The sequence below is a fragment of the Pleurodeles waltl genome, chromosome 6, assembly GCF_031143425.1.
Source record: "Pleurodeles waltl isolate 20211129_DDA chromosome 6, aPleWal1.hap1.20221129, whole genome shotgun sequence".
Taxonomy (NCBI): domain Eukaryota; kingdom Metazoa; phylum Chordata; class Amphibia; order Caudata; family Salamandridae; genus Pleurodeles; species Pleurodeles waltl.
In genome coordinates this window covers 1,224,646,968-1,224,674,652 of record NC_090445.1, presented here as the reverse complement: position 1 = coordinate 1,224,674,652, position 27,685 = coordinate 1,224,646,968, and the positions used below count along the sequence as shown (strand labels likewise).

At 47.8% G+C, this 27,685-nt stretch overlaps 1 protein-coding gene across 3 annotated transcripts in view; it reads left to right on the top strand.

Annotated features, from left to right (window-relative positions):
- GBF1 (golgi brefeldin A resistant guanine nucleotide exchange factor 1) overlaps nt 1-27,685 on the top strand; it is a 1,570,387-nt gene that overhangs the window by 1,065,276 nt on the left and 477,426 nt on the right. For all 3 annotated transcript variants that reach the window (XM_069240539.1, XM_069240538.1, XM_069240540.1), the window contains 2 exons: nt 4,911-5,087; nt 18,687-18,751. In XM_069240539.1, coding sequence (XP_069096640.1) covers nt 4,911-5,087; nt 18,687-18,751 — 242 coding nt within the window. The remainder of the gene's footprint in view (nt 1-4,910; nt 5,088-18,686; nt 18,752-27,685) is intronic.

Sequence of the window (27,685 nt, the reverse complement as noted above, 5' to 3'; positions counted from 1 at the left end):
TAAGAGGGCCCTGAGTTTCTACCTAGAGAGGACTAAGGACTTCCGCTTAGATGATCAACTGTTTGTTGGGTATGCTGGACAGCGAATGGCAGGACGGTCCAGAAATGAACACTCTTCAGGTGGGTCATCTTGTGTATTAAGATTTGTTACTCTCTGGCGAAAAAAGTCCCTCCTGAAGGTATCAGGGCCCACTCTACTAGGGCTAAGTCTGCATCCTCGGCCCTAGCGAGAGGAGTTCCGTTAATAGATATATGTAAAGCGGCAACTTGGGCATCCCTCCATACTTTCGTAAAACATTATTGTTTAGACTCTGAGATGAGGAGGGGCGGTCATTTTGCTCGCTCGGTATTGCAAGATTTCTTGGTGTAATCAGGCAGGCACCCACCACCGAGTGTGGTACTGCTTGGGACTCTATTCATAAGGTGAGGAATCCACAGGTAGTTGTATCCATCAGAAGAACAAGTTACTTACCTTCGGTAACGCTTTTTCTGGTGGATACACTAACTACCTGTGGATTCCTCACGGTCCCTCCCGCCTCCCCGTTGCCTGCCTGGTTACACTCTTATCTTGCAGTGTTTGGATTAATATTTCTTCTTATATTTATATATTTGTATATATATATATCTATATATCTATATATTTTTGTGTATTCATGTATTTAAGGTAATAATGTAAATATATGGATTCAATGGACAAGATTTTTGTGTTCGTATATATTTATATATATCTATTTTCATGGTCGGTTTACACCTGTCCGCCTCAAAGGCACGAAAAAAATGAGGTGAAACTGACGTCAGAACGCCGACGAGGACCTCTTATTGGCACGTTGACGTCAGACGGAGTCACATGGAGCCGTGCCATTATGACATCCTCGTCGACAGCTAGGAAGAAGACTTTCCGTCGGATGCTGGCGCAAGGATCGAATTCATAAGGTGAGGAATCCACAGGTAGTTAGTGTATCCACCAGAAAAAGCGTTACCGAAGGTAAGTAACTTGTTCTTTCAGTGTAGCCATTATGGAACTGTAAGGAAATGGCTCCCTGTTGCAGTTACCTCCCACTTTTTGCCTGATACTGATGCTGAGTTGACTGAGAAGTGTGCTGGGACCCTGCTAACCAGGCCCCAGCACCAGTGTTCTTTTACCTAAAATGTACCATTGTTCCCACAATTGGCACACCACTCGCACACAGATAAGTCCCTTGTAAAAGATACCAGTGGTACCAAGGCCCCTGTGACCAGGGACGTCCCTCTGGGCTGCAGCATATGTTATGCCACCCTAAGGGACCCCTCACCTAACACATGCACACTGCCATTGTAGATTGTGTGTGTTGGTGGGGAGAAAAAGGCAGAGTCGACATGGCATCCCCTTCAGGATGCCGTGCCCACAAAATACTGCCTGTGGTATAGGTAAGTCACCCGTCTAGCAGGCCTTACAGCCCTAAGGCAGGGTGCACTATACCACAGGTGAGGGCATAGCTGCATGAGCAATATGCCCCTACAGTGTTTAAACCTAACCTTAGACATTGTAAGTACAGTGTGGCCATATTAAGTATATGGTCTGGGAGTTAGTCAAAAACGAACTCCACAGCTCCATAATGGCTACACTGAATACTGGGGAGTTTGGTATCATACTTCTCAGAATTATAAACCCACGCTGAAGCCATCTTAGAGATGCCCCCTGTATTTTACCCAATCCTTCAGTGCAGGACTGACTGGTCTGTGCCAGCCTGCTGCTATGAGATGAGTTTCTGACACCCTGGGGTGAGAGCCTTTGTGCTCTCTTGAGGCCAGAAAAAAAGCCTGCACTGGGTGGAGGTGCTTAACACCTCCCCCCTGCAGGAACTGTAACACCTAGCAGTGAGCCTCAAAGGCTCAAGCTTTGTGTTACAATGCCCCAGTGCACTCCAGCTAGTGGAGATGCCCGCCCCCGGACACAGCCCCCACTTTTGGCAGCAAGTCCAGGGGAGATAAAGAGAAAAACAAGGAGAAGTCACCCACCAGTCAGGACAGCCCCTAAGGTGCCCTGAGCTGAGGTGACCCCTGCCTTGATAAATCCTCCGTCTTGAGTTTGGAGGATTCCACCAATAGGATTAGGGATGTGCCCCCCTCCCCACAGGGAGGAGGTACAAAGTGGGTTAGACACCCTCAAGGACCGTAGCCATTGGCTACTGCCCTCCCAGACCTAAACACACCCCTAAATTTAGTATTTAGGGGCACCCAAGAACCCAGGAAATCAGATTCCTGCAACCTTAACAAGAAGAAGGACTGCTGACCTGAAGCTCTGCAGTGAAGACGGAGACACCAACTGCTTTGGCCCCAGCCCTACCGGCCTGTCTCCAAACTTCGAAGAAAACTGCAACAGTGATGCATCCAAAAGGGACCAGCGACCTCTGAAGCCTCAGAGGACTGCCCTGCAACCAAGGACCAAGAAACTCCCGTGAACAGCGGCCCTGTTCAACAATCTGCAACTTTCTTGCAACAAAGAAACAACTTTAAGGACTTAACGTGTCCCGCTGGAAGCGTGAGACTTTCCACTCTGCACCCGATGCCCCTGGCTCGACCTGCGGAGAACCAACACTACAGGGAGGACTCTCCGGTGACTGCGAGCCCGTGAGTAGCCAGAGACGACCCCCCTGAGCCCCCACAGCGATGCCTGCAAAGGAAATCCAGATGCTCCCCCTGACCGTGACTGCCTGTAACAAGGGACCTGGCGCCTGGAACCAACACTGCACCCGCAGCCCCCAGGACCTGAAGGAACCGAACTCCAGTGCAGGAGCGACCCTCTGCCTAGCCCAGGTGGTGGCTACCCCGAGGAGATCACCCCCCTACCCCCCCACACCGTGCCTTCCTGCATCATTGGAGAGACCCCCGGGTCTCCCCATTGCTTTCTATACAAAACCTAATGCATGTTTGCACTCTGCACCCAGCCGCCCCTGTGCCGCTGAGGCTGTACTTTCTGTGCCTGCTTGTGTGTCCCCTGGTGCCCTACAAAACCCCCCTGGTCTGCCCCTCGAGGACGCAGATACTTACCTGCTGGCAGACTGGAACCGGGGCACCCCTGTTCTCCATTGAAGCCTATGTGTTCTGGGCACCTATTTGACCTCTGCACCTGACCGGCCCTGAGCTGCTGGTGTGGTAACTTTGGGGTTGCCTTGGACTCCCAATGGTGGGCTACCTTGGACCCAACTTTGAATCCTGTAAGTGTTTTACTTATATGTGAACTTAACATTTACTTACCTCCCCTAGGAACTGTTGATTTTTGCAGTGTCCACTTTTAAAATAGCTTATTGCCATTTTTGCAAAGACTGTGCATGCTATTGTGATTATTCAAAGTTCCTAGAATACCTGAGTGAAATACCTCTCATTTGAAGTATTACTTGTAAATCTTGAACCTGTGGTTCCTAAAATAAACTAAGGTAAAGATATTTATCTGTATAAAAACCTATTGGCCTGGAGTAAGTCTTTGAGTGTGTGTTCCTCATTTATTGCCTGTGTGTGTACAACAAATGCTTAACACTACCCTCTGATAAGCCTACTGCTGGACCACAATACCACAAAATTGAGCATTAGTATTGTCTAATTTTGCCACTATCAACCTCTACGGGGAACCCTTGGACTCTATGCACACTATCTCTCACTTTGAGATAGTATATACAGAGCCAGCTTCCTACATGATTCAACAGTTGTTTCACATGTGGAGAACCCCAAACATAAACCTCTTAGCAACAAGTGAAAACGCAAAATGCCCAAACTTCACATCCAGATACCCACACCCTCGATCCAAGGGCAATGCTCTATGATTCAATTGGTCCGGGATATTTGCTTATGCTTTTCCCCCTCTCCCACTATAAGGAAATGGCTCTCTGTTGCAGTTAATCCCCCACTACTTTGAAATAGTATATACAGAGCCAACTTCCTACAGAAACTGTGGATTTTGTTTTGACAAACTCCCAGACCATATACTTAATATGGCCACACTGTACTTACAGTGTCTAAGGATGGACTTAGACACTGTAGGGACATATTGCTCATGCAGCTATGCCCTCACCTGTGGTATAGTGCACCCTGCCTTAGGGCTTTAATGCCTGCTAGAGGGGTGACTTACATATGCCACAGGCAGTATTTTGTGTGCATGGCATCCTGAGGGGGATGCCATGTCGACTTTGCCTTTTCCCCCCCCCCAACACACACAATCTGCAATGGCAGTGTGCATGTGTTAGGTGAGGGGTCCCTCAGGGTGGCACAACACATATTGCAGCCCTCAGGACCTTCCCTGGTCACAGGGCCCTTGGTACCACTGGTACCTTTTACAAGGGACTTATCTGTGTGCCAGGGGTGTGACAATTGTGGAAACAAAGGTACATTTTTGGTGAAAGAACACTGGTGCTGGGGCCTGGTTAGCAGGGTCCCAGCACACTTCAGTCAAGTCAGCATCAATATCAGGCAAAGAGTGGGGGGTAACTGCAAAAGGGAGCCATTTTCCTACAACCCCCTTTTCCAAAGTTAGCCATCTTTGCTTGCAGAGGTCGCTCACAAAGCTGTGAATGCTCTTGAGCGCCAACTCCATTTTTGCAAGGAGGAGCCACAGGTGCACAAATGTGAATCATGAGTTAAATTTAGAAGAAGGTGTAGATGTAGCTATTCTGACGTGAGACTTTGCTTGCGTATTCTTTACCTTAGTGTATTCCCCAGGCATGATACTAGCCCCTGAAAGTTTTCCTGATGGCAACTGGGTGGGCTTATTTTTTATTGTTGTTTCCTGCTGGAAAAAAAACAGATTTTCGGCAACCGATGAGCGAAAATAAACAATTGGCAGGTGTTGCTTGATTTCATTTTCACCGGCATTCACTTACCCCCCATCACAAGGCAGGATAAGCAACATACTTATGTTTTTTTTTTCTTTTTCTGCAGTCTATTGAGAGCCTGCCTATAGACTTTGGAAGCAACCCTAAAGCACAGATTGCTGCGAAGACGGTGTTTCATTTGGCTCATCGACATGGGGATATTCTGCGAGAAGGCTGGAAAAATATAATGGACTCCATGCTTCAGTTGTTCCGAGCTCAGCTGCTGCCAAAGACTATGGTGGAGGTAATGCAGTATTAGTATTAACATAAGAAAAATAATGAGGATCAGTGGGTGATTTGAAATATAATAGGACACTATTGGCCTTTTAATTTATGGGTGACTTTATTTGTTATTTTCATATTACAGCTATTCCAATGATGTCTCTTAATTGTCACAACTAGATTATTACCACATATTTGTTTTATCCTGGTTTTCAGAGAAAGTGAAAACTATTTGTAACTGAACCTGGAAAGCAAACGCTAACGTTCTTATCTGTTTAAAAGGAATCTTTGACACGTTAAGGTGTTTCAAGAGTTTATCAAACAGTGTATGTTTCCTGAAAGGCTTCAAACCTATGCTGAAAACTACTGGAAGTGGGAAAATAGGGAGAGTTAAGTTTTGCCAGCATGGAATAATGAGTGGATTGAAATGTCAAAATACCTTCATAACCCTATGAATAACCCCCCTTCAGTGTACACAATACCAGTCCTTTTCACAACATGTATCCTTCTGATGTAAACTTGAAAATGTAAAGTCTTCCAGTTTAGAATATCCTCAGGTGCTAGACTGAACCTGGAAAAATCTATCAGCAATGCTTATGTGCCTGAATAGATGGTGCCATGTGATTCTGCATTGACTCTGTACTTCCCTGTGTTGGAGGCTGACTCAGTTTATGATGTACACCTATGGTGTGGCACCCTATACTGAGCCCAGGCAACCATTAGTGATAGTACATAGGTGTCAAGATAACCAAAGCTTTCTAGGGGTGGCTGAGTCTAGCAGCTGAAGCTTATCCAGGAGGAATGTAAAGTACTTGCAATACCACAGTAGTCAGACAGTAACTTACTCCCAAGCAAGAACCACACAAGTGTTGCAAAAATGAATGATTCCTTATTACATCACTAACTAATAGACTAGCACTGGTATATCTTCCTTTGAAGATATTTGCACAAAATATGTACACAAAACAACCAGCACAAATAGCATAAAATGTACAGGGGCCTATGGAGGGGACAAACTATATACTAAGTAAGTGGAATGGGAAATAGTGAAGCCAACCAAGATGAGTATGGTAGTTAGCTAGGAGCTGGGGGAAGATAAAAACTCCAGAGGTAAGTACAGCAAATCTCCCGAGTGACTAGGTGCAGAGGGGTTACCTACCCAGTCGTCCCTTAGACTAACATAGGGAAGTAGTGGTTGAGGTTCGTGTGTTTCAGGGCCCTTCTCAGTCGACCCCGAGGAAACCAGCAGACAAATGTAAGGTTGTAGAGTCTCTCACCCCAGGATACCCAGAAGACAGGAGTACCTACACCAGGGACCCAGATGCAGAAAGGAGAAGGGATTCTCCCTGAAGTCATTGGAAGTTTTGGATTGTCCATCTGCTGTCGCAACCCATGGATCAGGGCCGGTGGAACACAGGGAGGGATTCTGGATATGGAGGACCTGAAAAGGAAGGGGACAGAGTCCAGCACCCTTGGAGGTGCCCCGGTGGTGCAGGTGGCAATGCCCGCAGTCCTAGTTGTGAAGTTTCTGCAAGTTGGTGGACGAAGAAGTCCAGCTGTGAGTGGTCCTGGAGCTGCAGGAGATACCAGGAGTCGCCTACCAACTGTCCCTTGACAGTTGCCAGATTGGAGGAGGGTCAGTGACCAGCGAGGCCACCAACTAGCAATTGCAAGGAGGAGCTGTAGATGTATTTGCAAGGTTTTGGGGACTAGCAAGGTCTGGGAGACTCTACCCTTGACGGGGAGTCGGGGCTGGCCCTCAGCACCCGGGAAGGCCAGCAGAAGTCGTCGGATCCCCCACGAGTGACCCACGGGTGGTTGACACAGGGAGTCAAAAGGAGGCCCTTGCAGCACAACAAAACAGAAGTCCCATGTCCCAGGAGATGCAGGACAGGGGTTGATCCTTCGGTTGAAGATTGCTCAAGGCGGGGCTTCTTGGCACCTCAAGATACCCTGGAGGAAGAGTCAACAAGCCTTGGCAGGAGCCACAGTCACACTGCACAGGGGTTCCAGTCCAGTGGCAGGAGCCCACAGTCTCCCTAGTTGGTCAGAAGACAAGCAGGACCCAGAGGAGGCCACAGACCCACCACCTGTGAGGCAGAGCCTTTCAGTGTCCAATGGACAGAAGACCCCACTAGCCAGTCAATGTTGTCTTGCGGTGCCTGCAGATGCAGGGTGTGACTCCTTCACTCCAAGGGAGATTCCTTTGTGCGTCCAGGTGCAAAGAGTCTTTGTAACCCTAGAGGATGCACAGCCTTAGATGTTGCAGAATTGTTGCAGGATCCAGAGAAATAATGTTGCAATTGGAGCTCTCCCACCAGAAGCAGACGGTTCCAAAGCAGACCAGCAACACTTTCAAAGGCCAAGAGCAGATGATTTTCCGAGAGTTCCTTGTAGATCAGTGGTTTCCAACCTTTTGAATTATGTGGACCCCCACTTTATCATTACTGGAATCCGAGGACCCTACTAAATCATTATTGGAATCCAGGGACCCCCCCAATGAGTCATTGCTGAAAGCTGGGGATGTAATCTGTTAATATAATTAACTTTTCTAAGCCGTCGCGGACCCCCTGAGGAGGCTTTGCAGACCCCCAGGGTTTCCCGGACCACAGTTGTAGAGTCTTGCTCGACACATATTAGGACCCATCTTTGTGGGAACCCTTAAGTACCCTTAAAAGGGGTTTGGTCACTCTCTGAGGTGACCCACCTATCAGAGGGGGTCAGGGACGTCCTCTATCCAGCGTAACTAGTCAGCTGCTTCCATGGGCCTCTGCACATCTTATTTTGAAAATGGGAGAATCATATGGGCACCTGGCAGAGCTCTGTGCACCTCCCTAGGGTCCATTGTTCAGTTTTGTGCAAGAGCGGGAACCAGCGGTTCCTAAACTGGTAAAAACCTGGACCGGCCCAGAGCTGCTAGTGTGGTAACTTTGGGGTTGCCTTGAACCCCCAACGGTGGGCTACCTTGGACCCAACTTTGAACCCTGTAAGTGTTTTACTTACCTGTGAACTTAACATTTACTTTCCTCCCCCAGGAACTGTTGATTTTTGCACTGTCCACTTTTAAAACCGCTTATTGTCATTTTTGTCAAAATTGTAATTGCTATTGTGATTATTCAAAGTTCCTAGAATACCTGAGTGAAATACCTTTCATTTAAAGTATTGTTTGTAAATCTGGAACCTGTGGTTCTTAAAATAAACTAAGAAAATATATTTTTCTATATAAAAACCTATTGGCCTGGAGTAAGTCTTTGAGAGTGTGTTTCTCATTTATTGTCTGTGTGTGTACAACAAATGCTTAACACTACCCTCTGATAAGCCTACTGCTCGACCACACTAGCACAAAATAGAGCATTAGAATTATCTCTTTTTGCCACTATCTTACCTCTAAGGGGAACCCTTGTACTCTGTGCACACTATTTCTTACTTTGAAATAGTATATACAGAGCCAACTTCCTACACAAGGGACTTAACTGAGTGCTAGGGTTGTGCCAATTGTGGAGACAAAGGTACAGTTTAGGGAAAGAACACTGGTGCTGGGGCCTGGTTAGCAGGGTCCCAGCACACTTTCAAATTATAACTTAGCATCAGCAAAGATAAAAAGTTAGGGGGTAACCATGCCAAGGAGGCATTTCCTTACACCCAGTGTACATCTGTTCGTGGCATGTTCCGCTGCAGATTCACATGCGCGCTCCCTCCTCGCCGGGGGCCTGAAGCCGTTTAAGTTACATTTCTACATATGTATATACATCTCTATTCCTTTGCATGGATATCTCTTTCTTTATACTCTATCACTCCTACCTTACCCTCTGTGGGAAAACAATCTAAGATAGAGTTGATTCCCATGCGCAATGGAGCCGAAAAGGAGGAGTCACTCGGTCCTGTGACTCGAAAAGACTTCTTTGAAGAAAAGCAACTTGTAACACTCCGAGCCCAACACTAGATGGCAGGACCTGTGCATAGCATGTGTATCTGCAGCAGAGCATGCCACGAACAGATGTACTGGGTAAGTGACATTTTGCGAGGAAGTTACGGCTCTCTTGGCCAAGGGAGCCATAGAAAGAGTCCCGATATCAGAAGTAGGCAGTGGTTGTTATTCCTGTTACTTTCTGATTCCCAAAAAGAACAAAGGCCTTCGCCCTATTTTGGATTTAAGGGATGTCAATCTTTTCCTCAAGAAGGAGAAATTCAAGATGCTCACTCTTGCTCAGGTTTTGTCTGCCCTAGACCAAGGAGACTGGATGGTAGCGTTGGATTTGCAGGATGCGTATTTCCATATTCCTATCCTGCCAAGCCACAGGTGTTACCTGCGGTTCAAGGTGGGCCACGAGCAGACCCCCTCTCCCTTCCCCAACCAGATCTAACGGTAGTGACAGATGCATCACTTCTGGGATGGGGCGGCCATCTGGGGGAGGTGGAGATCAGAGGTCACTGGTCTCTGGCGGAATCTGGGCTCCACATCAACTTGTTGGAGCTTCGGGTGATCCGGCTAGCATTAAAAGCATTTCTTCCTGTTGTGGAAGGGAAGGTGGTGCAGTTGTTCACGGACAACACTACCGCAATGTGGTACTGCAACAAGCAGGGCGGTGTGGGGTCGTGGACCCTTTGCCAAGAGCCTCTGGACATGGCTGGAACAGCAGGGCATGACCCTGGTGGTTCAACACCTGGCAGGTTCTCTGAACGCCAGAGCAGACGAACTCAGCCGAAAATGCTTAGAGGATCACGAATGGTGTCTCCATCCGGAGGTGGCACAAGGACTCTTTCAGCAGTGGGGAGAGCCTTGGTTAGATCTGTTCGCCTCCGCAGAGAACGCGCAATGTCAGCAGTTTTGCGCGTTGGAGTTTCCAAGTGGGCTATCGCTAGGCGACGCTTTTCGTCGCGAGTGGAGTTCAGGCCTCCCGTACGCTTTTCCGCCTATACCACTTCTTCCCAGAGTTCTCAAGAAAATCAAGAACGACCGGGCCCAAGTAATCCTTGTGGCTCCGGATTGGGCAAGGAGAGTTTGGTATCCAGCGCTTCTCTAAATGAGCATCAGTCCTCCAATCAGGCTGCCTCTTCGGGAGGATCTTCTGTCGCAGAAGCAGGGAAAGGTTCTCCACCCGAACCTGTCAACTCTGCGCCTTCATGGGTGGAGATTGAGCGGCGATGGTTTATGTCCTCCCTCCCGAGGTCTGTGATGTCATTCTGGCAGCCAGGCATCCCTCTACTAAGTAGATCTACGCCTGCCGTTGGAAACGTTTTGTTTCTTATTGTTCAGAGAGGTCTATTGATCCTCTTTCTTCTTCTCTGTCTAACATCCTTTTGTTTATTTTGTCTCTCGCCCAGCAGGGTTCCTCCTTGGGAACTCGTAATGGCTATCTTGCAGCCTTATCAGCTTTTCTTCAGTTGCCTGATAAACCATCTCTGTTTAAATCACCTATAGTACAGAGGTTTTTGAAAGGGCTTGTACATCTGTTCCCGCCTGTGCCTTTCGTTATGCCCCAGTGGGATCTTGCATAACTGTCCTCTCTGGCTGCTCACTATTAAGACAGCCTTTTTGGTGGCAATTACATCTGCCAGGAGAGTGAGTGAGCTGCAGGCTTTATCTTCTAAACCTCCTTATCTCGTGATATATCCTGACAAGGTGGTGTTAAGAACTCATGCCTCTTTCCTCCCCAAGGTGGTGACCCCTTTCCATCTGGGTCAAAATATCATCCTGTCCACCTTCTTTGCACCACCGCATCCCTCTAAGGAAGAGGAGCGTTTCCATCGACTGGACCCAATAAGAGCGTTATCGTTCTACCTTGACCGCACTAAAGAGTTCCGGGTGGACGACCAACTCTTTGTGGGGTACGTTGGTGCAAAGAAGGTTCGGGCAGTACAGAAACAATCCATTTCGCGCTGGGTCGTTCTCTGTATAAAAATATGCTACGCTTTGACGAAGAAGCAGCCTCCTGAGGGCTTGAGAGCTCATTCCACTAGGGGGAAGGCTGCTACCACTGCGTTAGCACGTGGCGTACCGGTGGTGGACATATGTCAGACCGCAACGTGGGCTTCTTTACACACGTTTGCGAAACACTACTGCCTGGATAGCCAGGTGAGAAGAGAGGGGCATTTTGCCCGTTCTGTCTTGCAGGACTTCCTTATATAAAAAATATATATATATCTCCTTCAGACCCACCACCATGGGTTATAGCTTGGGTATCTATTCTAAGGTAAGGAAGCTGCAGCTAGAAGTCTCTATCAGACGAACAAGTTACTTACCTTCGGTAACGAGGTATCTGGTAGAGACTCTTATCTAGCTGCAGATTCCTTACACCCACCCAAGCCTCCCCGCTCTGGGGACATTTTTTCTCATGTGGATATGTGTGTATATATATGTATATATGTGTTTGATGGCATGTGTAGCTGCAGATACACATGCTGTGCATTATCCTGCCATCTAGTGTTGGGCTCGGAGTGTTACAAGTTGTTTTTCTTCAAAGAAGTCTTTTCGAGTCACGAGATCGAGGGACTCCTCCCCTTTCGGCTCCATTGCACATGGGCGTCGACTCCATCTTAGATTGTTTTCTTTCCGCCATCGGGTTCGGACGTGTTCCTCTTCGCTCCGTGTTTCGGTTCGGAAAGTTAGTTAAATCTCGGAAAATTAAACGGTATTGTTTGTGTTCGGTATCGGGTTAGTAATAGCAGATCGACACCGAAGAAAAGAAGAGCTCCGGTAGCCCTTTGGGGCTTCCATTCCCCGGAGGGGCCTGATCGGCCTGACCGCGTGCGTCTTCAAGGCTCATGGAACGGACCCCATTCCGCTTCTGCCCCGAATGCCACAATAAGTATCCTTATACGGACCAGCATTTGGTCTGTAATTTGTTTTTGCCCCCCGAACACAAAGATGATACCTGCGAGGCCTGTCAGGCATTTCGGTCGAAGAAGACGCTACGGGACCGTAGAGCTCGAAGGCTTCAAATGGCTTCGACGCCGGCAGGACACCACGATGTTAAGGAAGAGGAGACTTTCTCCATTCCTGATTCGGACTCGGACGAGGCCGAAAGTGAGCAGCCAGCGAGGCAACAAACCGTGAGTAAAACTGCCCTGGCCAAAACTCACACAAAAATAATGAAAGCCCAGGGGACGCCACCGCCGGCAGGCCATGGCTTAACCCGTAAGCACGGTGACCAACCATAGGCACCGAAAAAGGGCACACACGTGTCGAAGACATCCGACTCCGGTCGAGATACTGGCACAGAGTTTACTCTGCACCGAGATACTGGCTCCGACCAAACTCTGCACCGAGAAATCGGCACCCCAAAACTGAAAAGGGTGGCTTCGGAGCCAAAAAAGACTGCTGAAAAGGTTTTGGTGCCGAAACATCCAGCCTCGGAGCCGAAACAGAGCTCATATACCGAAGAACAAGGCCTTTCGTCACAACTACAAGGCCATAAATTCGGACAAGAACTAGAGATGGGAGAGCCAGACTATACACAAAGAAGGCCCCATATACAGAAGGACACAGGGAAAATAAGAACTCTTCCCCCAATTAAAATGAAACGGAAACTCGCTTTCCAGGAACAAGAAAACGAGCCAAAGGCTAAAGTGGCTAAAGAAAAAACTCCACCATGTTATTCTCCACAGCCATCGCCACAGCACTCACAGCAACTGTCCACAATTGCAACACCACCAATGATGCAATCACCAACGCACACAGGGATGAGCCAAGATGACCCAGATGCATGGGATCTATACGATGCACCAGTATCTGACAATAGTCCGGATTGCTACCCGGCAAGACCATCACCACCAGAAGACAATACTGCTTACATGCAGGTGGTGTACAGAGCAGCTACTTTTCACAATGTAGCACTGCATGCAGAACCTATAGAGGATGACTTTTTATTCAATACCCTGTCATCGACACATAGCCAATACCACAGTCTGCCTATGTTACCAGGCATTTTAAAACGCGCGAAACAGGTGTTTCAAGACCCGGTCAAAGGCAGAGCCATCACACCTAGGGTGGAGAAGAAGTACAAACCTCCCCCTACGGACCCTGTGTACATCACGCAACAACTAACACCTGACTCGGTGGTAGTAGGGGCAGCCCGGAAAAGGGCAAACTCACAGACTTCTGGGGATGCACCACCACCCGACAAAGAAAGTCGAAAGTTTGATGCAGCAGGGAAAAGGGTTGCAGCACAGGCAGTCAGTCAATGGCGCATTGCCAATTCACAGGCTTTATTGGCAAGATATGACAGGGCTCATTGGGACGAAATGCAGCATTTAATTGAACATCTTCCCAAAGAGTTTCAAAAGCGTGCACAACAAGTGGTGGAGGGAGGGTCAAAGTATCTCCAACAACCAGATACGATCGGCTATGGACGCAGCGGACACAGCCGCCAGAACAGTAAACACGGCGGTCACTATTCGGAGACACGCATGGCTACGCACCTCCTGATTTAAGCCAGAGATCCAGCAGGCTGTGCTTAATATGCCTTTTAATGGACAACATTTGTTTGGGCCGGAGGTGAATACAGCTATAGAAAAGCTAAAGAAAGACACGGACACGGCCAAAGCCATGGGCGTGCTCTACTCCTCACAGAGCAGAGGCACCTTTAGGAAGCCACACTTTAGAGGGGGGTTTCGAGCCCAAAGCACAGAACCTTCAACCTCACAGGCCAGACCCACATACCAGGGCCAATACCAAAGAGGAGGCTTTCGGGGACAATATAGAGGTGGACAGTTCCGTAAAAACAGAGGTAAATTCCAAAGCCCAAAAACCTCACAAACTAAACAGTGACTTCAATGTCACAAATCCCCAACACATAACACCAGTGGGGGGGGGAGACTCACAGATTATTCATAAAATTGGGAAGACAGAACTACGGACTCGTCGGTACTAGCCATTATCCAACATGGTTATTGCATAGAATTCCTACAAGTACCACCAAATGTGCCTCCAAAAGCACACAACATGTCCAAACAGCACTTGGATCTATTACAACTAGAAGTCCAAGCGTTGTTACAAAAAGAGGCAATAGAACTAGTACCCAACCATCAGAAAGGAACAGGTGTTTATTCCCTGTATTTTCTAATACCAAAAAAGGACAAAACACTGAGACCCATCTTAGATCTCAGAACACTAAATCTTTACATCAAATCAGATCACTTTCACATGGTGACACTTCAAGACGTGATTCCCTTGCTCAAACAGCAAGTCTACATGTCAACATTAGACCTCAAGGATGCTTACTTCCATATACCCATACATCCTTCACACAGAAAATACTTAAGGTTTGTAATCCAAGGAGTACATTACCAATTCAAAGTGTTACCATTCGGGATAACAACAGCACCAAGGGTATTTACAAAATGCCTTGCAGTAGTAGCTGCACATATCAGAAGACAGCACATACACTTGTTCCTTATCTAGACGATTGGTTAATAAAAACCAGCACTCAGAAACAGTGTCTTCAACACACAAAATACGTCATATAAATCCTTCACAAGCTAGGGTTCTCATTAAACTACTTAAAATCACACTTACAACCGTGTCAAATACAATACTTAGGAGCAACAATCAACACAGAAAAAGGGATTGCCACTCCAAGTCCACAAAGGGTACAAGCATTCCAAAACGTAATACAAAGCATGCACCCAAACCAACAGTATCAAGTAAAGTTAGTGATGAAACTTCTAGGAATGATGTCTTCATGCATAGCCATTGTCCCAAACTCAAGATTACACATGTGGCCCTTACAACAGTGCCTAGGGACACAATGGACACGAGCACAGGGTCAACTTCAAGATCTAGTGTTCATAGACCGCCAAACACACTCCTCGCTTCAATGGTGGAATCCTATAAACTTAAACCAAGGGCGGCCTTTCCAGGACCCTGTGCCTCAATACGTGATCACAACAGAGGCTTCCATGGTAGGGTGGGGAGCACACCTCAACCAACACAGCATCCAGGGACAATGGGACACTCACCAAAAACAACTTCATATAAATCAACTAGAAGTACTAGCAGTGTTTCTAGCATTGAAAGCATTTCAACCGATAATAGCCCACAAACACATTCTTGTCAAAACAGACAACATGACAACAATGTATTACCTAAACAAACAGGGAGGGACACACTCATCACAGCTGTGTCTCTTAGCACAGAAGATTTGGCATTGGGCGATTCACAATCACATTCGCCTAATAGCACAGTACATCCCAGGAATTCAAAACCAGTTGGCCGACAATCTCAGTCGAGATCACCAACAGACCCACAAATGGGAAATTCATCCCCAGATACTGCAAACTTACTTTCAAAACTGGGGAACACTGCAAATAGACCTATTCGCAACAAAAGCAAACTCAAAATGCCAAAACTTCGCATCCAGGTACCCACACCCTCAATCCAAGGGCAATGCGTTATGGATGAGTTGGTCAGGGATATTTGCTTACGCTTTTCCCCCTCTCCCACTCCTTCCGTATCTAGTAAACACATTGAGTCAAAACAAACTCAAACTAATACTAGTAGCACCGACTTGGGCTCGCCAACCATGGTACACAACACTACTAGACCTGTCAGTAGTACCTCATGTCAAACTACCAAACAGACCAGACCTGTTAACTCAACACAAACAACAGATCAGACACCCGAATCCAGCATCGCTCAATCTAGCAATCTGGCTCCTGAAGTCTTAGAATTCGGACATCTAGACCTTACACAAGAATGTATGGAGGTCATTAAACAAGCTAGGACACCTACTACATGACATTGCTACGCAAATGAATGGAAAAGATTTGTTTATTACTGTCATAATAATCAAATTCAACCACTACATGCGTCAACAAAAAACATTGTAAGCTACTTATTACACTTACAAAAATCTAAGCTAGCTTTTTCATCCATTAAAATACATCTCACAGCAATTTCTGTCTGTCTGCAAATTACACATTCAACATCACTCTTTAGAATCCCAGTCATAAAAGCATTTATGGAGGGTCTAAAAAGAATCATTCCCCCAAGGACACCACCAGTGCCTTCATGGAATCTCAATATTGTATTAACACAACTCATGGGTCCACCATTTTAACCCATGCACTCTTGTGGGATGCAATACTTAACATGGAAAGTAGCCTTCCTAATAGCTATAACATCTCTTAGAAGAGTAAGTGAAATACCAGCATTTACCATACAGGAACCCTTTATACAAATACACAAACATAAAGTGGTTCTATGCACAAATCCCAAAAGTTATATCACCATTCCACTTAAATCAAACTGTGGAACTCCCAGTATTTTTCCACAACCAGACTCTGTAGCTGAAAGAGCATTACATACATTAGACATCAAAAGGGCACTAATGTATTACATTGATAGAACCAAACAATTTCGTAAAACAAAACAATTGTTTGTAGCTTTTCAAAAACCTCAGGCAGGAAATCCAATATCCAAACAAGGCATTGCCAGATGGATAGTTAAGTGTATTCAAACCTGCTATGTAAAAGCAAAGAGAGAACTGCCTATTACACCAAAGGCACACTCCACTAGAAAGAAAGGCGCCACAATGGCCTTTCTAGGAAATATACCCATGGCAGAAATCTGTAAGGCAGCCACATGGTCCATGCCTCATACATTCACAAAACACTACTGTGTGGATGTGTTAACAACACAACAAGCCACAGTAGGACAGGCAGTATTACGAACATTATTTCAAACAACTTCAACTCCTACAGGCTGAACCACCGCTTTTGGGGAGATAACTGCTTACTAGTCTATGCTCAGCATGTGTATCTGCAGCTACACATGCCATCGAACAGAAAATGTCACTTACCCAGTGTACATCTGTTCGTGGCATGAGACGCTGCAGATTCACATGCGCCCTCCCACCTCCCCGGGAGCCTGTAGTCGTTATAAGTTGATAAAAATAAACTTGTAAATTTGTAAATATATATCACTTTTAAACACATTTTGTACATACATACTTACTCCATTGCATGGGCACTATTACTATATACACAACTCCTACCTCACCCTCTGCGGGGAAAACAATCTAAGATGGAGTCGACGCCCATGCGCAATGGAGCCGAAATGGGAGGATTCCCTTGATCTCGTGACTCGAAAAGACTTCTTCGAAGAAAAACAACTTCTAACACTCCGAGCCCAACACTAGGTGGCAGGATAATGCACAGCATGTGAATCTGCAGCGTCTCATGCCACGAACAGATGTACACTGGGTAATTTGTTGGAGGAACTGACGTACGCGTTCCGAGATGGCGTCTATGTAGACAACCGTGACGTCATAGACGGCTCTGACGACGCACGCGGAGGTGGTCTGCACGCGAATCCGAACGACGACGTCCGACGGCGCAGGGTACTGCTCAGAAAAAACTCTGGATTCGAAGCGGACGCCAGGGAATTCTAAGGTAAGGGATCTGCAGCTAGATAGAGTCTCTACCAGTTACCTCGTTACCGAAGGTAAGTAACTTGTTCTTTACTTACCTCCCCCAGGATCTGATGATTTTTGCACTGTGTCCACTTTTAAATGAGCTTATTGCCATTTCTGTCAAAACTGTGCATGCTATTGTGATTATTCAAATTTCCCAGAATACCTGAGTGAAATACCTTTCATTTGAAGTATTACTAGTAAATCTTGAGCCTGTGGTTCTTGAAATAAACTAAGAAAATACATTTTTCTATATAAAAACCTATTGGCCTGGAGTAAGTCTGAGTGTGTGTTCCTCATGTATTGCCTGTGTGTGTACAACAAATGCTTAGCACTACCCTCTGATAAGCCTACTGCTCGACCACACTACCACAAAATAGAGCATTAGAATTATCTCTTTTTGCCACTATCTTACCTCGAAGGGGAACACTTGGACTCTGTGCACACTATTTCTTACTTTGAAATAGTACATACAGAGCCAACTTCCTACAGTACTGCTCAGAAAAAACTCCAGATTCGAAGCTGACACCAGGGAATATTAAGGTAAGGAATCTGCAGCTAGATAGTCTCTACCAGATTCCTCGTTACCGAAGGTAAGTAACTTGTTCTTTAGCCTCTGTTAACCCTCTGGGGAACCCCTGGACCCTGTGCACACTATATCTAATTTTGAAATAGTATATACAGAGCCAGCTTCCTGCAAGGGTCAATTAAATGCAAGGTTTCACTCTCGTCAGTTTTGAGTGTTCTCAAAAAACGTGTTTGTGCTTTTTGTAAAATCTTTTCCAAAAATTTGTCAACAGAATTCTAAATAGCACAGGTGGTCAGATTGTCTTTGTTTATTTACTTCATCCCACCCATCCAAAGACAAGCAAACTCTGCAAAGGTTGGGCCAGAGGAAAGGTCTGTCACATTGTTCACACAAGACATTCTAGTTAATGTTGATGAGGTCCACAGAAGGATTCTTCAGGAACCTACTCAGCCCTGAGAAAAAACCCTCCCAAGGTTATGTAACTTATTAATTAATCTCAGCTGCAAAGTAAAGACTGCTATAGAGTAACATCAGTTCCAGTAGTGGTAACCTTTCATTTTATTCTGTAGAAACATCATGTTAGTTAGCTGTTGTAGTATAGAGTGAGTGTGTGTGTTTGGGGGTGTGTGAATTTTTGGAATGTTACTGCTGGAGATTCACTGAGTGTATTGTTTTTTAGGTTGAAGATTTTGTCGACCCTGATGGCAAAATCTCTCTCCAGCGCGAGGAAACGCCTTCCAGCCGGTAGGTATTTGTGTTCTGTTGTGCTCTAATGTAATTCCATATTTTTAATGTTAGACATATTAAGGTCTTTGGTTCTACTTCTGTTGGAACTCTGCATTTCAATAATTTTTACTCTTTCACTGTGGCACTTCTATAGAGTTTACAGCTGAGTTTTCACCAGAATAATTGTTGGTACTGCCTTGTATTAAGTTTTGTGCTATGGCATGTTGATTTATCACCTGTTCCTCTTGCTTGTGTTTCTGAATGGTTTTCTTCATTTTCAAAAGGATGTATTTTGTTTTCGTATTCTAAATTCCTACAAGATGTGGTGTTAGAACATTTTTAAGACGCAATATGAACTTATTTATAAGATGCAGCTTTATATAGTGCAGAAAAGTTTCTCTTTTGCCTTGATCACCAACCCCTACTTTTTGCCTCGTTTCTGGTGTAATTTCAATTGAAAGTGCCCTGGGTTCCTGCTAAACAGCTCCTGAGTGCCAGATCTCTTTCCCAAAACTGCACAAACATTTATCCCAACTGGCAGACCCTTTAACACCCACTGTAAGTCCCTAGTAAATGGTACCCCTGGTACCAGGGTCTGGGGTACTAAAGAGGGTACCTAAGGGGTGCAGCACGAATTGTGCCACCGTAAGGGATCCCTCACCAAGCATGACAGACTGCCAATTATCTAGGTGCAGACAAAAGTGAAAGCACATGGCACACAACCTCTGTGCCATGTCCCCTAACACTGCATGCAATATAATTGTCACCCCTCTCACAGGCCTAAGACAGGGTCCATTATATTACTTGTGAGGACATATCTGCACGAGCAGATATGCCCTTGCTACGTCTTTGTTGATTCTCAGACACAGTAAGTGACCAGGGAAGCCATTTTAAAAACATGTGCTGGACACTGGTCACTAAGAGTTCCCCAGCTACATGTTGGCTTCACTGAAGATAGGCATGTTTGGCACCAAACATCTCATATTGGTGACTGTGTTGGATCCACCAATACCTGCACCCAGAGGGCACCTTAGAGGTGCGCCCTGAAAGCCTACCAGCTACTGGTGTGTTCACTGACTGGTCCTGACCAGTTCAGCCACCCTAGCCAGGTTTCTGGCCCCCCAGGTGAGAGTCCGTGTTCTCGATTGCTAGAAACAAAAGCCTACACCTCACCTTGGCAGGATGGACATTCCAGGGTGGGAAGCTTCAAAATCCTAGCCACCTTTGTAATGCGACCCATGTCTCCCCAGATGGCGGAGATGACCGACTCCCCTGCCCTGACCCTACTATTGGGGGCAGAACAAAAACAAAAATTAGGCGGCATGTCCACTTCATGCCAGTCCTACCCCTAAGGTGGACGAGCTGAAGTGGATGCCACTCTTTAAATTCCTCAATCTTGGCTTGTAAGGAATTAGGCCACTTGGGTTAGGGTTATGCCCACTTCCCAGTGGAAGTTGTCGTAGAAAGGGTGTAGTCACCCTAAATGTGGGCAACCCATTGGCTGCCATCTGGCACTCTTTATAATGCCCCTAAATTGGGTATTTAGGTGGCACTCTTGAACCCTATAACTCAGATTCTGACAACCTAAGAAGAGAAAGATATAGAAGAGACAAACCCCAGAGTAGGAGAAGAAGCAGCAGATGACTTGGTACCAACCCCGCCATCCTGTCTACACTCTTCAACGGAGTAAGCACCAAAACACTCCTTGTGCTGCATCTGAACCTTCAGAAGCCCGGCAGGAGTGCCTGCCTTCGAAAAAGACTCAAGTCTCCTGTAAGCAGCGGACCTGCTCTCCAACCAGCTCTAAGGAAAGGACTCTGCAGTCCACGAAACAACAAAGACCAGGCACCTGAAATCACCACTGCACCCGCCAGCACCGACCCAATTAGGAATGGACTTCAGGTGCCAGCAAGGTTTCCCAGCTGTCCAGAGTCCGAGTCCATCGTGGTTTCATCTTTCCTGGACTCCCTGAAGTCGCCTGCTGTCTCTGCACTCAGGCCCCCTCTCCCGCAACCTCTGAGTTGAGAGAAACCTGACACCTAAAGCAGAATTTCTAGGTATCCGCTTAGAATCCTGAACGTTTGCTGAGCAATACCCCTGCATGCTGTCGGTGTCTCAGTTTGGATCCTCGTGGTGTTGTCGGCATCATTGTAGTCTGATGTCACGGTAACATATAAAGGTGCCACCCTGACGCGCATATGTCTGTTCTTTTCCATCCCCACAGCTTAGTGCAGATCTGGATAGAGCTACCCCTTTGTCTTTTTTCACAGGCCTATTTTTTTAAAAACTTTTGTCAGAGATTTTTTTGTCTTTGCGAAGGATGTCACCTAGGAAGGTGGGATTCAAGGCGTGTAGCGCCTGCCATTGTGCTATGTCGGTAACACATACCCATCTGGTATATTTTTGGTGTCTCATCATGACCGCAACTCAGTCGTGCTAACTCAGTCGTGCCCGGACTGCCGGGCCTTGGCTCTGAAAGTTTTGAGGGAATGGTCCCTAAAGCTGCTTGCGGGCCTGGCAGTGGACATTGACAAGCGTGACTCTTCGGAGGTCACAGTCCCAGTCGAGGAGAAAGTTGCAAGACCGCTCCAGAAGCCCCAAGTCCTCTTCGCTCCACTCAAGTTCCTTCATGCACTAGGAGAAGAGGCAGAAGTAGTTGTTCAAACAGACTTCAACTTCATCTCGCCCGTCAGCTGATGAGGAGAGTCTGGAACTTCAACACTTGAGACACGGTTCCACTGAATCATTGCCAGGGGCGAATCTAAGCCTCCCCCCTTTTCTGGGCGCCAGGGTGACTCCCGCTCAATTGAAAGAATTGTACGAGGCTATGCGCCAGGTATTTGAGAGGGACCGACCCTGTCGGAGTGCCTTTGGTCCCCTGCGGGGTCGGAAGGTTCAGCGCCAGCTGCCTCTGCTTCGATGGGGCCTCATGATCAAATTCTGGATACAGAAAGATGCGGGCGTACACAGTCGACCTTCTAGGGTGCCGCTCCTGAAATAGACACGCCTGTCGCCACCGATACCCACCGTTTGTGTTAGCCCCAGTCTAATTGCTGATAATGCCGAGCCAGAACCGCTTTGCGCACACCAATTCCGGCACGGAAAGTCCCACAGGTGACAGATCATTGCCTGAGCATTTTGGCACTGGAGAGGAATTGGAGGGATCTCTGTACCGTTCAGAATCCCAGATTGAACCTTTGGACTGGTTTTGAAGAACTAGGAGAGCCCAGTGGACTGGACACATGTAGGGAAATGACTCCCTTGGCATAGTTACCCCCTAACTTTTTGCCTTTTGTTAATACTAGTTATGATTGAAAGTGTGCTGGGATCCTGCTAACCAGGCCCCAACACCAGTGTTCTTTCCCTAAACTGTACCTTTGTTCCCACAATTGGCACAGCCCTGGCACACAGATAAGTCCCTTGTAACTGGTACCCCTGGTGCCAAGGGCCCTGTGGCCAGGGAAGGTATCTAAGGGCTGCAGCATGTCTTTTGCCACCCTGGCGACCCCTCACTCAGCACATGTACACTGCCTCACAGCTGGTGGGGTGAAAAAGACTATGGCGGTCATTCTGACCCTGGCGGTCAAAGACCGCCAGGGCGGAGGACCGCGGGAGCACCGCCGACAGGCCGGCGGTGCTCCAATGGGGATTCCGACCGCGGCGGTAAAGCCGCGGTCGGACCGGCACCACTGGCGGGCTCCCGCCAGTGTACCGCCGCCCAATTGAATCCTCCAAGGCGGCGCAGCTTGCTGCGCCGCCGAGGGGATTCCGACCCCCCCCTACCGCCATCCAGATCCCGGCGGTCCGACCGCCGGGATCCGGATGGCGGTAGGGGGGGTCGCGGGGCCCCTGGGGGCCCCTGCAGCGCCCATGCCACTGGCATGGGCATTGCAGGGGCCCCCGTAAGAGGGCCCCTAAATGTATTTCACTGTCTGCTGTGCAGACAGTGAAATACGCGACGGGTGCAACTGCACCCGTCGCACAGCTTCCACTCCGCCGGCTCGATTCCGAGCCGGCTTCATCGTGGAAGCCTCTTTCCCGCTGGGCTGGCGGGCGGTCTGCCCGCCAGCCCAGCGGGAAAGTCAGAATTACCGCCGCGGTCTTTCGACCGCGGAACGGTAACCTGACGGCGGGACTTTGGCGGGCGGCCTCCGCCGCCCGCCAAGGTCAGAATGATGGCCTAAGTGTACATGGCAGTCCCCTCAGATTGCCATGCCCTCAACTCACTGCCTGTGGCATAGGTAAGTCACCCCTGTAGCAAGGCCTTACAGGACAAAGGCAGGGTGCACTATACCCCAGGTGCGGGAATAGTTGCATGAGCACTATGCCCCTACAGTGTCTAAGCCAAACCTCAGAAATTGTAAGTGCAAGGTAGCCATAAAGAGTATATGGTCTGGCCGTTTGTCAAACACAAACTCCACAGCATTAGTATTATCTCATTTTGCCACTATCAACCTCTAAGGGGAACCCTTGGACTCTGGGCACACTATCTCTCACTTTGAGATAGTATATAGAGCCAACTTCCTACGACACCTCTCCAAATTATGTCTGGCTCTCTCCCCCTACTGTGGCTATGGAGCAGGGGCCGTCCTGTGAAATGGTGGTGTGTAGGGCAGCGGAGGTCCTGGACCTCGGACGTTCCTCAGTGCAAGTCAGGACTAACTTCCTGACAAAGGTGCTTCAGCCTGTGGATTCCTCTTATGACCCAATGTTGCCCAGTAACGAAACCCTCACTGATGTCCTGCTGTGGACCAGGTCCAAACTCAGCACAGGGGCTTCTGTAAAGAGGACAATCTACTGCTGCCATCACCCTGGTCCAGGCGACCCTAGTTTCCTCTCCAAACACTGTACCCCTGAGAGGTTGGTAGTCCAAGCCTCCATCTCCCAGGGTGCCTTCCATTCTGCATCCCCGGATTGGGAGTCCAAGAGGCTGGACCAACTTGGTAATAAGAAGTTTTCTTCCTCTACCAGCGTGTCATTGAGGTTGGAGAATACCTCATGCTTATTTGACCGTTATTCCCGCACTTTGTTGGATACAGTGGTGCAAGTGCTGCCCCAGGTCCCGGAGAGCGCACAGGACATTCTTTTCCAAGCATTGAAGGATGGGAGATATGTGGCAAAGTTCACCATACAATGTGGCTTAGACATGACTGATTCGCAAGGCAGAGCGATTTTTGTCGATGGTGGTCCTACTGCGCTGTGCCTGGCTATGTACGTCTGGCTTTTCGAGGGATGTCCAGGAAAACCTTATGGACTTATCCTTCGATGGGTGTCACCTGTTTGGTGAAAGGGCAGACTCGGCGCTGGAGCACTTGAAGGACTCCCGCCAGCCACCTGACTTTTCGCCCCATTCGTGGCTACGAAAGGGGCATGGCACTGCACCACCCACATGCCAGCCACCGTCCTGCGCCAGGCTCACAGCTTGTGCAAAGGACCTGGTCGGGGTGCCTTCAGACCGAAAGGGTCTGTTCAGAAGTCGTCAGCCACCCAGTCCCCTGCCTCTACAGCATCCAAGCCCTCCTAGTGTGATTATGCAAGACCATACGTGTCCAGTTGGAGGGAGGATACGTCATCACCCACACTGGCGGTTCATGGCATTGGACAAATGTGTCTTTGTGAGAAAAGGCCTCTTTTGTCAAGGTTAGCCCCCACTTTTTGCCTGGTATTTGGTGTAGTCTCAAGGTTGTTAGTGCCCAGAGCCCCAGGCAACCAAGTTCCCTGGGCCAGATCTCTTTCTTAAAACTGTTGTGCTTCATTGGCACAATTGGCAACACCTTTAGCTGCCACTATAAGTCCCTAGTAAATGGTACTCAGGGCATGGGGTACTAAGGGTGGTAGGCCCTGATGGCAGCAGCGCAGATTGTGCCATTTTCTGGGGCCATGTGTCTAGAAGCACCCAGCACTGCCATTGCATGCTGAGTGTCTTGGTGCAATACTGAAATGCAAATTCGACATGGCACACAGCCTGTGTGCCCTGTCCAGTATACACTGCATGCATTTTAGGTAAGTCATCCCTCTGGCAGGCCTTCCAGCCCTAAGGCAGGGTGCACTATTGTAGAAAAGCACCTTTCCTTGCATGGTTACTCCCATTTTCTTCCTATTGTCTGTGTGTTTGACTGTGTTCACTGGGATCTTGCTAACCACGACCCCTAGATTATGCTCTCTCCCTTCTAACTTGACAACTGTACCTTTTTCTTCCCACAATTGGCATCCTGGTCCACCCATGTAAGTCCCTAATATATGGTTAGAGTTTCAGGGGGATCCCTATTGGCTGCAGCAGTTATTCTGCCACCCAGAGGGAGCCCATGCAAAAGGGTTCTGCAGGCCTGCCATTGCAGTGTGCGTGAAATGGTGCATGCACCTGTTTTCACCACAGGTCACTGCACTAGGTCACTATAAGTCACCTCTATGGCAGGCCCTCTCAATTCAAAGAAGCTTTATTGCGGCTACAAGAGCCAAAAAAGCGCGAGCAGTAATAAATACAAATAAATGCACATGATAAAATAAAATTGCAGGTAAATATGGTGATAAAAGGGAATGAAATATAAATAAAAATTAAAATGGAATAAAAATGAGATAGAATAAAATGGAATGAAATTAGAAAAAATGAAATGAAGTGAAATGCACTCTGCAGGATGTTGGGGCAGTCTTATTTGGAGTCTTTGTCCAGGAGAGTTTTCCCTCTAATAAGCCAACTAGCTCCGAGGAATTTGGCGATAGCGATCACTAGCGTTGGTCTGGTGTCTGATCTAAGGATTCGCAGAGCTAGCGCAGAGCAGCGTGCTCCCAGTAGTCTGCATGCCGGGGCCAGCCATTTCCTACGGGGGCAGTATACGCGGGGCATGCAAAAAGGAGGTGAGGGAGATTCTCCACGGGGGCTTTGCAAGCAGGGCATGCAGTGGATTCGTTGTGTGACCAGCTGCTGGTGAAAAGTCTTAATGGGAGTGTTCCAATGCGGAGCTGGAAGTACAGTTTCCTTTCCCTTGGGGCCGTGATTAGGTCCCAAAAAGTTTCGTACTTGCATGACTCTTTTAGGTTGGCAAAGTCACAAGATAATGTAGTGTGGAGTGCAGCCCGAGTGTCTTCGTTGTTGGCCCTTTGCCAGTAAAGTTTCTTTAGTTCGCTTTTCGAGGGAAAGACTGACGTGGCTGGTGAGTTCCAGAGATCATCGAGCCCGATAGTGTGGACTAAATCCTTGATGGATCGTAGCCAGGGGATTCTGTGCAGGTGGTCGGCTTTTAGGATGACCTGTAGAGCTTCGGTGAAGATGACAAGTTCCGGAGTGGTCCAGAGACGCCGCCAGTACAGCAGAGGTCGCAGGCGGGCTTTGTGACCAATGCGTTTGATGCCGAGGTCCTTGAAAAGAGGGAACAGTGGGGTGCTTAGCGGAAGGGACACAAGGTTTCTTAAGAAGTTGTTTTCAGCGGTGGTTAGGTCTTGGGTTTTGGTATAACCCCAAAGTTCAGCCCCGTAGAGCGCTGAGGAAACTGCCTGGGCTTCGTATAATTGTAATGCTGGGCGAATTGGTTTTGTGTGTGAGAGGTGGAAGTTTTTTAGTAGAGCCCCAGTTGTTTGTCTTAATTTAAGGGCTTGTTTTCCTATGTGTGGCTTCCAGGACATGTTGTCAGTGAGTGTTATGCCCAGGTAGCTGAAAATGCCCACCTTCTCGAGTGAGGAGCCCTCTAGAGTAAATTTCCCTTTGAAAGATCTGTGGGGATTAAGGGTCATTAGTTTGGTTTTCGTTGCGTTGATTTCGAGTCCCTGGGATGAACAGAAATGCTCGAAGCACGCAAGGAGTTTCCTTAGACCACTAGGGGTCTTAGATATCAAGAGAGTGTCATCGGCAAAGAGTAAGACTGGGATTTTTTGTGTGCCAAGTGAAGGTGCGTCAGCCTGCAGTCTGAGGAGGGAGGGGACAATTTCGTTGATGTACAGGGAAAAGAGGGTCGGGGCAAGTACGCAGCCTTGCCGCACACCCCTAGAGACATGGATTCTATCGGTAAGTTGGCCCTTGTTGCCCCACCTGACTTGTGCGTAGTTGTCCTCGTGGAGTCGTATCAAAATGGCAAGGATGTGTTCCGGGATTCCCATCCGAGAGAGGGTGACCCACAGTTTGTTGCGAGGTACTAGGTCAAAAGCAGATTTGAGATCCACGAAAGCTACATAAAGGCTGCCTTTACCGATGAACACTGTTTTCCAATATAATAATAGGAATCTGAGGGCTTGATCAGTGGTGGAAATCTTCTTTCGGAAACCGGCTTGGAGGGGGCTAAGGATATCGTGGTCAATTATCCATTCTTCTATCTTCCCTAGGAGGCAGTGGCAGAAGACTTTTTGGACACAGTCAATTAGACTAATGGGTCTATAGTTACAGGGAAGAGATCTGTCGCCCTTTTTAAAGATTGGAATAACAATGGCCGCTTTCCAAGAGTCGGGAATTGGCGCCCCAGATGCTATTGCGTTAGCTAGAATGGTGAGATATCTTGACCAGGATGCTAGGTCTGTTGAGAATAGGTCTGCTGGGACGCAGTCTGAACCAGGGGCCCTGCCGCGTTTTAGAGTGCTTAGAGAGTAAGTTATATCACTTTGGGAGAACAACAGGGGTGCTGCGGTGGTTGGTGCTAACGAGTGAAATAGGAGGGGGCCCGTACAAACAGAGGTGGGGCTATCATGATCAGGGGAGTACAGACTACTAAAGTGGGCTATCCAGTCTCTTGGGGCAATATTGGTTGTGATGTCCAAACCACTGGTTTCTGGGCCTCGCGCTGCCAGGGACCAGAACAGACTATAATTTCTCTCGCGCACAGCGTCGCTGAGTGATGTCCACCATTTGCTATCTTGATCACGCTTGGCTATGCATATTGCAGATTTATAGGACTTCCTAGCTACGCGGATGGCGATGGGGTCCTTGGATTTAATGGCTTGAACTAGGCGCTTGTTTAGGGACCGGCA